This window comes from Tarenaya hassleriana, unplaced genomic scaffold (genome assembly GCF_000463585.1).
Source record: "Tarenaya hassleriana unplaced genomic scaffold, ASM46358v1 Cleome3, whole genome shotgun sequence".
NCBI lineage: Eukaryota > Viridiplantae > Streptophyta > Magnoliopsida > Brassicales > Cleomaceae > Tarenaya > Tarenaya hassleriana.
In genome coordinates this window covers 2,452,042-2,463,472 of record NW_010966177.1, presented here as the reverse complement: position 1 = coordinate 2,463,472, position 11,431 = coordinate 2,452,042, and the positions used below count along the sequence as shown (strand labels likewise).

The following is an 11,431-nucleotide window of genomic DNA, read 5'->3' as shown; positions in this document are numbered from 1 at the left end:
TGTAATATCAACCCCCGTTGACAAGTATATTAGACCCAATAATCCATGGTTCTCTCTGCAAGTAATGGCTGCCAAATATTTGACCGATAACTTTTTTACATCTTATTTTTTAAAACCTATGACTGGGTATATCACCTATCATGAGCAAGATGTTCAAGGTCCAAACTTGGGAGGATCAGTAGGTGAAGTGGTTATCTCGTTTCTCCGTTGTACAACTAAAACTGACTTGTTAGGCTAGAAGTACATCTTGTCGGAAAAATAGCCATCTCTTATTTGTTTTGATTGTTCAGAGAGTGAAGGTCTATCGTCTAAACGAAGATGGTAAATGGGATGACCGAGGAACTGGACACGTCACTATCGACTATATGGAGGTTTGTAGTAATTTTCACCTGGTTTCGTGATTTTCTCCTGATCCCTGAACTTTCAGCACTCACTCTGAATTAAACTTCTCAAGTCTCTGATGGCTTAATTATTAAGTGGAAATGCTATACAATGCAGCGAACAGAAGAATTGGGTTTATATGTGATTGATGAAGAAGACAATGAAACACTAATTGTGCACCACATCAGCCCTGAGGACATCTACAGGAAGCAAGAAGGTACGCTTTGTGCATTATGGTTGGAATTTAGCTGTGGTATCTTCAATAGTCTGCTGTTTCTTTTTCTCTAGATAAGTGTTTATCTGTTTCAATGCACAGACACAATTATCTCATGGAGAGACCCAGAGCGCTCAACAGATATGGCATTGAGCTTTCAAGAGACGGCCGGATGCTCTTATATTTGGTGAATGATGGGAATTTTCATGATGTCTTCTTTTTTCCATTCTCAATTTCTGCTGTTCACTTCCTGACTGCTAAACCAGCTTTTCTGTCATATCCAGGGACCAAATCTGTACTATACAACGAAATATGCATTTCAACTCTCTTAACAGTAGGTTTTTCTCCCTGGAAAATTATAATTATTGAATAATCTATTTGCCTTTCTTTCTGATAATCTTCTTTAATCTGGTAAATTCTTGTTCTATTCTGCTCCCGTTTCATGTGTGATTGAATTGGAATTTGGCATTTTAATTTGCTGCTATAGCAATAAGAATGTTTTGCTAAAAAATCGTTTCTATGGCCATTTGTGCTTCAGAGTTCAGAATATATGAATGAAAACTGTTGCAGCACTTACATAGTTATTGAAACTTTTTTGTCATTGTTAGATGCTTGGCTCTTTTACTTGTATACTTTTTAATCTGTAACGAATTTCGTATTTGACAACATTACCATCTGTGATCAAGCAGGCGAAACATTTCACAGCCTGAACAGTGAGTTGAGAGAGCTTCCTGCAGTGGAGCTTCCTACTCTTCCTCTAATACTCAAGGTTTCAAGATTCTATTGCCTTACGCTTTCATAATGTTGTGATTTATTTTGATGATTTCCCCATTGTTGTCATTTGTCTCGTCTCATTTGTGGTTAAAATTGCAATGTAGCAATCTCAGTAGTAATATTTTATGTAGGGGATTGCAACATTACATATAAATTCTTTCCTCTTGTCTTGGCTGTTTTCCGTTGCATTTTCAACTTCCTCCTCTCCCTTCTCCACCATCTGAATGATTTCTTGTTTGTCAAATCTTCATATGTTCACTTGTACATCAGAGATCTACAGGCTCTTTTATCTCCAAATATTTATCTTTTTGGTGTGCATCTGTTTTAGCACATCAGTAGATGGAAGTTTTCTTGTCAACTTTATTTCTTTTCTTTTTTTTATTTCTTTCTTGGTTTTCTGTTTTTAAAATAATTTATTACAATGTCCTCTGCAGATTGTGACTGAGAGTGGCATTGCAGATCAAATGCGGCTAACTGAGCTAATTTTGAAGGATGTAAGTGTGTGATATTTTTCAACGGTCTGCTAATTTTGTTTGTATAAAAAACAGGTGTTCTTGTCCTTCACAATTTTGTTCTAGTCTGACACCCATGTTTGCTCTCTTGAGGGAAAATCTTGTTACAGCTCCATTTTTTTACTCAGTAATTTCCTTTTGTTTTCCTCTGATTCAAAGTTTGTGCATGTGCACAATGCATTTTGGCTATGGAATGGATTCAGTTAATTTATGGGCCAGAGATAACGGAAAAGTGTTCAAATGCATTTTTGGCTGGAATAGTAATTGTTCATCCATCAGTTATTTATTCTTATGTATATTGTCCCGAGGAGTAGATCCTATAAACCTCCTCAATCTACGTTCTTGCTTTGATGCAGGATGGTTTCTTCCGGAGACTGATGAATGTATTCAAAATATGTGAGGACTTGGAAAATGTTGATGGCCTTCACATGATATTCAATATAGTCAGAGGAATCAGTTAGTATTCACATTTCTCTATTTAAATTTCTTCATCCTTAAATATTTCAGAACGGTTATGTAATATCAACATTTTTTGTTTTTTATATGCAGTTTTGCTCAATAGTTCTCAGATCTTTGAGAAAATCTTTGGGGATGAACTAATAATGGAAATTATTGGGTGTCTTGAGTGTAAGTATCTTGTCACTGGTCAAACTTTAAAGATCTTTTTTGAAAACCAGTGAGGGGAATGAGATTCGGAACATAATTATCGGTTATTTAGTCGTATTTCTCTAGAAACTCTTTTAGTTACTGTGAAAATATCGCAGCAGGGAATCTACTTATTATTCATTTAGTGCCATGAAACTCATCTGTCTCTGTCGAGAATGTCTGTTGCCCAAACGATCAGATGGACTGTTCCTTTCAGGTCTCTCTGAAACCTTGTTGGTATTTGATTTTTTTTTTCATTAAGTGTATAGTTTGTGCTTAACGTTTGTGTTCTCATTATCTAGGGTGTGCTTGTATAATGTGAAAGTTATTGCCGATGTTTTTCATTCTTGTGTAGGCCAATACTTAATAATTAATATTTGATACTGTGGTTTCTGTGTTTTGCTTTTTTCTTCTTACAGATGATCCTGATGTTTCTCAGTCGCAACATCACCGGAATTTTCTGAAAGAGCACGTTGTTTTTAAGGAGGTAATACTATGTTCCCTTTTTCTATATTCCATGTTGCTTAGTACCAGTCAAGAAGCATAGATTAGGAAATGCAAGAGGCATATGGTATTATGGTTCTGATAAGAAGAGAAGATGCTTGGTTGGTTGCAATCCGTTTTAGAATTAGATTTATCTAGGTTCCATGGGGAAAGAAATTTCAGATTCAGGATCACCTTGGCACTTTATTGTTTGCAGGCTATACTGATTAAAGATCCTCTAGTCCTTTCAAAGATACACCAGACATACAGAATTGGTTATTTGAAGGTTGGATCTCATGATCAAGCTCTGTAAACTTCTCACATTTTTTTCTGTAATTTTAAGTCACGACTTTTCATTTCTTGCAGGATGTTGTTTTGGCTAGAGTACTAGATGATGCTACAGTTGCAAACTTGAATTCAATAATCCACGCAAACAATGCTATTGTAAGTTGGGCATAGAAAATTTACATGTATGATATTGGCATGCATGCATCCCGTATTGTTCTCTTGCTCATTGCTCTTTATCTTCTGTAGGTTGTTTCTTTGCTGAAGGATGACAGCACCTTTATCCAAGAATTGTTTGCAAGGTTGAAGTCACCTTCTACATCTGCAGAATCCAAGAAAAATTTGGTAGTTCCTAGCATCAAAATGCCCTTCTCATTTTGTTTGGGACTGGATGTTCTTATATATAAGTGTAAATAACGCATTGAACTTATTTTGGAATTTTTGTTGGAAAGAAAAGATTCTAAAGGGATCTAGAGGAATAAGAAATTCTCTGGGAAAACTGTACTTTCTATCCTTGTGATTAACCTAAATGCATTTTCTCCAGTCTGATATCTAGATGAACTAGAAATGGAAATAGATGGAAATTATCTCTTTACAAGAGCCATATTGACATTCAGGCGAGTTAACCTGACTGATGTGTTTTCATTCTGTATGAAATAGGTGTACTTCTTGCTTGAGTTTTGTAGTTTAAGCAAGAGCCTCCAGGTGGTGCAGCAGCTGCGACTTTTTAGGTATGCACTTTACAGAGACTAAATGTATTGTTGTCGAGAATGAGTCTCCTGGAAGAGTGGCCTTTGCACGTGTATCAGTTGTTTCATGATCACACCTGGCTTATTTTGTTTAATGCTTCTTGATAATCGTCTATTAACGAGTCATTGTATCTCAAGCTCCCTGCTCATTTATTTAATTATTTTGTAGGGATCTCATTAATGAAGGGATTTTTGACATCGTAGTGGATGTCTTGCAGAGTCCAGACAAGAAACTTGTATTAACCGGGTATATTAGCCATAACAGATTGTTGTGGTACCTTGGTTTTCATCGTCTCACTTTCCCATCCAATTGTCTGTACAACAAATATCTATTCTGTATTTCTAACATATTTACTCAAGATTTTTGTTAATGAATGCAGGACAGACATCCTCATTCTTTTCATGAATCAGGATTCCAACCTTTTACGTACTTACATTGTTCGGCCAGAAGGAACTCCTCTCCTTGGTCTCCTGGTAATTTGTTTGATTATTGGATTGTTTCTCCACATGTGAGGCTTGCCTGTTTCTTTCCCCCCTAAAGTGAAGCTCACCTAACCCTTCACTATAGTAACCTGTTCCATTGTCTGTTTAACAGGTGAAGGGATTGATGGAAGATTTTGGTGATAAGATGCATTGCCAGTTTCTAGAAATTATACGAAGCTTACTGGATTCAAATGCATTGTCTAGTGGAGCTCAGGTTCATAGTTGTTGCCTTTCATTAATCATTATCCCCTTTTTCTGATAAGCTGAATAGGGATGTTATTCTATTCATTTTATGTCTACTAATGTGTGACTCATTTGAAAGTCCAAAGTTATCAAGAAAGATAGTTTCGATTTTTTCTGCTCTGATTGGTTATTTTTGCATGTAGTTAATTAGAAGCTGAAACTTCATTCCTAAAAATTGTCTTTGAAGTCTACAAATTGGTGTTAGTTTTTTTGTTTTTTGTTTCCTTTGTTTTTTTACATATCCACTAGATGTTGGTGGAAAGGCCCTACAAATTTTCTGTGAACCTTATTCAGGCTTTGCTTCTAGTCTGGTTGAGAGTCGTCATGATCTTTATTAAACAAAGTTCTTCAATGAATCTTTCACTTTAGCAGAGAGCGAATATCATGGATATTTTCTATGAGAAGCATCTACCTGAGTTAGTTGATGTTATAACTGCCTCATGTCCTGAGAGGCCTGACAGTAAATCTGAAGGTGCGGCCAGAAAAATTGGAAGTCATCATAGTGCGAGGCCTGAAGTCTTGTCAAACATTTGTGACTTGCTGTGCTTCTGCGTTCTTCAAGATTCATCGAGGACAAAGTAATTCTTTTTATTCTTATCACTGTAAATTTTTTGTTATAATCTAATGGTACTAACCTTCTTATACTGTGAATTTTCTTCCCTTGTCTACAGGTGCAATTTTCTTCATAATAATGTGACAGAAAAGGTTTTGCATCTCACACGAAGAAAGGAAAAATACCTAGTGGTTGCTGCTGTTCGCTTTGTCCGAACTCTTCTTGCTGTGCTTGTAAGTAAATTTTGGAATAGATTTAAATGATTCCTTGGAAATGACAGTCAGATACTTGTTTTTCCAGTTTTGCTGAGTGCAAAACTATGAAGAAACGTGAGAAATTGAAGATTTGTTCTCTGGAATAAATCCTTTCTGCCTCTTTATGATTGAAAGTTTGAGGCCTATTAGTATCTGCGATTTAAGAAGCATGAGCATCTTGAGTAGATCAGGATTATTAAAATAAATGAAATAAATTGCAATATACAAAATAAGTGAGTGAACTTTTCTGCATGCTTTTATTTTGCTTTTGTGTTTAACAAAGTTCCTCTGGATCAATAAATTTTAAAGGGTAATACAGAATTGCTGAAACGTTTTTGTATTTCAGGATGAGTACGTGCAAAATTATATTGTTAAGAGCAATCTGCTGAAACCGATTATTGATGTATTTGTTGCCAATGGCAACCGATACAATCTGCTTAACTCCGCTGTGCTGGAGCTTCTTGAGCACATACGCAAGGTTCCATTTTCTTCTTGTTTTCACCCTTTTTGCATCTTAAGTCCTTATTGATGTTGCTCTGTATATAATATCATCGACCACTTTTTTTTTGGTTCAGGGTAATGCAACAGTGTTGCTCAAATATGTAGTTGATACCTTCTGGGAACAATTGGCTCCCTTTGAGCACTTGACCTCCATCCAGGCTTTCAAGGTGAAATATGAGCAGGTATACTATTGTGTCAAGGTCTTGATTTCTGCGTTGGAGATTTGGTTTGGTGTTCCTTACCTAACGACAATCTGCAGTGCTTAGAGAGTGCTGGACCGAAGGGCAATGCTGATTCGATTGAACCTAGAAGAAGAATTGATGAGCGTGCTTTGGATAAAGAGGAGGAAGACTATTTCAACGGGGACAGGTCTGAACAAAGTTAACACATCTGTAACCGTCTGATTCTCCTTGCCTTTTTTTTCTTATGGTTTCTATCCAAACTTGATACTGACAGCGACGAAGAAGATACAGCATCTGCTTCTAACACACAAAAAGAACAACCAAAGCCCCATATCTCCAATGGAGTGGCCTCGAGCTATGCATCTTCAAGGTACATTAATAGCCTCATAGTTGAAATTCATGAAAGTTACATATAAACAAATTTTCTGCGGTAAATTGGTAATGGATGGATGTCTTACTGTTCTCATTAATGTATAGCCCGAGGTCTGGTGGACTGGTAGACTATGATGACGATGACGATGAAAACTATAAACCACCTCCCCGGAAACAACCGGAAGCTTCTGAAGAGGAAGAAGAAGTTGAGTTCCTTAGGCTAAAACGCAAATCCTTGTCTGGAGAAAGAGAGCAGGAGCCATCGAAAAAACAGCGGTTGGTTAAAAGTTGCAAAAAGGAAAGCGTATTTGCTGCCCTCTGTTCGACGCTTAGCCAGGCAGTGCTTCCGGGTAAGAAAACTGCAGGCACCACCACCGCATCTGCAGCAACCCGCTCAACCGAAGCAAACAAAACCTCGCCAGAAGAACAACAACAAGAAGAAACTAATGAACCTGAGAACACCAGAAATTGCAACAGCAGAGGCAGTTCAGATGACGAGAACCGTAAGGACGAAGAGGAATCCACTTCCCGGAGCTTAGATGATACTGACAGCAAGCACGAAACATCAGACAACCGAAAGCTAACCGGTGGGGATGATGAATCTCGATTAGTGCCACAGAAATCATCACCAGAAATGGCTGTGAATGGATCCTGAGCTTTTAACAACAGGTTGGAAGAATAGATTGGATCCAGAAATGGCTTTGGCGCTCTGGCTGGCTGTGTTCTTGCACTTTTGCAGGCTGTGACAGAAGCCAGTTTAATGGCGGCTGAGCTGAGCTGAACTGAACTGAACTGTGAGACAAAAAGGCAGAAAAAAGAAAAGAAAGGGAGTGTGTATGTGGTGTTGCTTTATGATAGTAATGGAAGTTGAAGAAGAAACTGTATAGAGACCCGACGGATGGATGGTGACCAGAGGTAATGTTCTTGTTCATATAGTGTTTTCCAGCCCCTTTCTCTCCCTCTCTCTCTCTATATATACACACACACACACACACACACACACTTGCAAGTGGCATTTGTAAAAACACAATCTATTAGCATCAGTAACTTCATTCATTCGAATCCGGATGAACTGTGTGTGGGGTTCAGATCTTTGTGTTTTGATGATAGATAGTCTCCACTGTAATGGGGTTTCTGTTTTTTGGTTAATTTAGTTGGAATATAGAGTTGTGAGGAGGATGACGATGGATTGGTTATAGAGGAAGCGCCAAAAATGCAAACTTCGTATTTATTTTTCATATAACCTTTTTTTTTCTCTCTCAAGACTCCTGGAATTGTTGCACTTATGGATGTCGTTATTACTAGTAATTATTGTTTGATTTTAAATTTAAAAAAATAAGGGTGGGTTATTTCTTACAGGAGTCGGTCGCATGTGTGTTCTTCAAAAGTGCACACTTCTTGTTTTTTTTTTGTTGGTTGGATTGAATCTTTGTCTTCGTTTGCTTGTAACTACTAGTTGTTTGGTATATCGCACATTTTGTGTAAGAGTTACAATCTAACAGTTTATACAAAACTGTGTAATATTATTTTAATAAATGATTCAATGTAATGATCAGTCAGTGATAGGAGCTATTAATAATTCTCGTGTATTTGATTGGAATATATATATATATATATCCAGCTATGGATTTAGAAATGACGGTAGAAAATGAAACCTACGTTTGAAAACTATATGATAAAAGAAAAAAAAAAAAAAGCGTACAGACCTCTTTTGTTTGTTTTGGTATATAAAGGCACCATCACCTCATATTCCTTATTATTATATATATATATATATATATATATATATGTTTGATTCCACGTGGGAGGGAGGGGTTGGAGTTAATAGTTAGAGAAAGGGGAGATCGTAGGGAACTCGTCCGACTGCGAGAGAAGAAGAAGCGGACAGCCTACGCTTCTCCGGTCCCTCCACCAGGTTTCATTCGTTTCTTTTCCCCTTTTGATTCAATTCTCTCTCCTCTTTCTTCTACGCGTGGTTCTCCTCGTTTTCGGAGTTCCCTCTGTTGTTTTGATTCACTCGCAGAACGGAATTAGACGAACCGTGTGGTTCTTTCCTAGTGTTTTTCTCTTTCAAATCGTACTCTGTGGCATCGATTTCGAGGAAATCATCCAAATCTAGGGCTTCGAGTTGTTAATTATTCGTCATGTCGTCTTGTATGCGAAATTAGGGTTTTACTGTTTTTGCTGAAACTTCAAACTTCATTCTGTTTATATTTGTTCCGAGAAGTGAATCTATCACAAACTGGAAGAATTGGCTTTGATTTGATGTCTCAAGTCTTTGGCTTCATTCGAATCAAAGATTGGGTCTGAAAGAGGATGTTTGTCTTTTTTTTTGTTAAAACTGATTTCCCATTGCTAATGCCTTACGATTCGCATTTCCTTTGGCGAAGAGTTTCTGTTACTATCTCTTTTGCTTGTCTCTTAGTAAATTTATTTAAATTTTGGCTGATTTCTTGAATGAGGATAATAAAGGATAAGCTCTGGGTTCTTGGTTTCTGGACTTTTGAAGTAGGTCTCAGTATTTTTTTTGGTTAAACAAGTGAAGGCAGACCGGGAGAGGATGTCGAGTTCCAAGGAAGAAAAAGCTCAGGCAGCAGCCGAAAGGATCAAGGCTGCAGCTCTGACTGCTGCCAAAGGACTTAGCCGTACCCAAGCTGAACGTGCTGCTGCCGCTGCAGCAAGGAACGTGAATGCATACGGGCAGAAGGAAGAAGGTCCGAGCCGATGGCAGGAGAAAAGGGAAGCAAAAAGGCAGATGTATTTGATGAGTACCGAAAAGGCTGTTAGATTGGGAGAAAGAAAAGACAAGTCAACTTCCTTTGCTGTGGGAACCTCAGCTGCACAGTGCCAGAAATGCTTCCAAACTGGGCACTGGACTTACGAGTGCAAGAACGAGAGAGTCTACATCTCTCGGCCCTCCAGAACCCAGCAACTTAAAAACCCTAAACTCAGAACAAAGCTTTCGATCTCATCCGACCTGGAGGATGGTGAGCCAGATGCTAAAACCGAGAAAGAAGCTGAGAAGAATTCCAAGAAGAGCAAGAGAAAACACCGATCAGACTCTGACTCCGGTAGTGACAGTGAAGCCTCGGTGTTTGAAACTGATAGCGGGTCATCATCAGTTACTGGTTCCAACTCCTCTGGAGAGAGTAGCTCAGATTACAGCTCATCTTCAGACTCAGAGGAAGAGCGAAAAAGGAGAAGGAAGAACAAGACGAAGAAGAAGAAGAAGACACAAAATCACAGAAGGGGAAGGCGCAGAAGATACAGCTCGTCATCCGAATCTTCTGATTCTGAAACTGCATCGGACTCGGATTCTGGTGATGACAGGAGCAGTAGAAAGAAGAGCAAGAGGCGCAGCCGACGGGAGTGAAATTGATCCCAAGAGATTACAGTACCGTTTCAGCTCTGCAAGAAGACAATCATATATGGCTTCTTCTTTGATCTTCTCTGAAACCTTTTACTTATGTTTGGTCAGTTTATGCGTTTGGTTTTGTAATGAACTCTTTTTGGAGTTTTGTTTCTGCATCTTTTAGGCTTCACTTTCACTTGTGAAAGAAAAAGGGAGCAGTTCCTCAGGTTGATTGTTTCTTCCTCTTTTGTTTTAATCAATGCCTTATCAACTGCTGCTTCTTTATATATATATAATTATTTTAGGAAAAAACACATACTTTGTCTTCTACAAATACAATTCAAAATGGCTGTTCTTATTTTGAGGTGATTGATATTTTGTTTATTTAACTCTATGTTAGCAAGTTTATTCTTATCTAACCGATCCCAAATTCGGATAAAAGATTAGAAGATTTTGCGATAGATTGATAGCCACCAAATTTAAAACCAATGATATATCTTACATAAACTAATATCATATCTTACATATAATGAATTCTAATAATATAAAATTTGAAATTGTAAAATTTGAAATTGTAATAAATTTCGATAGAGTTAATTCAAAATAGAAATGAGTGAAAATGAAGAATTCGATAAAATAATCTTGGAATTAAAACAATGTTAATGTTGATGATTGATATTTTGTTATTTATTTTTTTACATATTTTTTAGTTCAAAGTAGAAAAATCTTAAATTGATTTGATAAGTTTATAAGAAATTTCAAATTTTAAAAGAGCTTGGAATGTTAGTATCAAAACTTTAGTTTCAGACAGTTCATTTCGAATCCATAAACTCAAAAAGAAAAAAAAAAGCACCTCCGCTGTCCAATCTATATATATATATATATATATATATATATATATATCCGAAACGTGGAGCTAAGTTAATATAAAAAAATCATTGATTTCCCTTTTAAAATTAGGAGAAGCATAATAATAGACTTCCAAATGATTTGGAATCCCTTTTTGTCCTGCGGCTACTTTTATCTTATTGAAAGACATTCTATCAGCTCTAGTTTTTTTTTTCCTTTGGTCCTCAAATCCCTTAGTGTTTGCTTGAAAAAATAAAATTCTAAAAGTGAGAAGAAAAATAAATAAATCGGAAACAATTAAATCACGAGGAGAATAACTGTTTTTCTTTCTTTTGTTTTTGGTTCTCGGCGAATTACGTTCAGGAAAAAAAAAAAAGCATTTGTGCGACAAAAAACAAAAAGTGGGCGCTTATAAATTTCGCCCACGCGCGGTTTTTCTGGATCGATGGAAAATGGGCAAAATCACTGGACTATAACCCAGGCATTTCGGGGCGGTGTCGTATACGCCCTATATGCGCGCGTGTAGAAGCATCTGTGTCTTTTATTTTTTATTTTATATAAAAAATCGTAAGCTTTTTTAGTGTGGGTTTTTTCTTAGT

The 11,431-nt window shown here is 37.0% G+C and overlaps 2 protein-coding genes across 4 annotated transcripts; both read left to right on the top strand.

Moving 5' to 3' along the window:
• The first annotated feature begins 42 nt into the window (after positions 1–42).
• Positions 43–8,163, top strand: LOC104818893 (serine/threonine-protein phosphatase 4 regulatory subunit 3A-like). Its single transcript, XM_010548690.2, has 23 exons — positions 43–371; positions 499–598; positions 698–782; positions 880–929; positions 1,285–1,364; positions 1,804–1,863; positions 2,238–2,337; positions 2,431–2,508; positions 2,946–3,013; positions 3,227–3,295; positions 3,376–3,453; positions 3,544–3,639; positions 3,955–4,025; positions 4,213–4,290; positions 4,424–4,517; positions 4,639–4,740; positions 5,142–5,347; positions 5,441–5,555; positions 5,923–6,054; positions 6,152–6,259; positions 6,337–6,446; positions 6,534–6,629; positions 6,737–8,163. The coding sequence occupies exons 1-23, from the start codon at positions 366–368 to the stop codon at positions 7,284–7,286; spliced, it is 2,532 nt and encodes an 843-aa protein (XP_010546992.1). The 5' UTR covers positions 43–365; the 3' UTR covers positions 7,287–8,163.
• Positions 8,164–8,428: 265 nt separating this feature from the next.
• On the top strand, positions 8,429–10,256 carry LOC104818892 (zinc finger CCHC domain-containing protein 10). 3 transcript variants are annotated; one of them, XM_010548687.2, is made up of 2 exons: positions 8,429–8,546; positions 9,144–10,256. In XM_010548687.2, exon 2 carries the CDS (start codon positions 9,192–9,194, stop codon positions 10,002–10,004), a length of 813 nt encoding a protein of 270 aa, XP_010546989.1. In that variant the 5' UTR covers positions 8,429–8,546; positions 9,144–9,191; the 3' UTR covers positions 10,005–10,256. The 3 variants fall into 3 exon arrangements, with proteins under 3 accessions (XP_010546989.1, XP_010546990.1, XP_010546991.1); XM_010548688.2 differs by having other exon boundaries at positions 8,440–8,546; positions 9,177–10,256; XM_010548689.2 differs by having other exon boundaries at positions 8,443–8,546; positions 9,172–10,256.
• Positions 10,257–11,431: the final 1,175 nt, after the last annotated feature.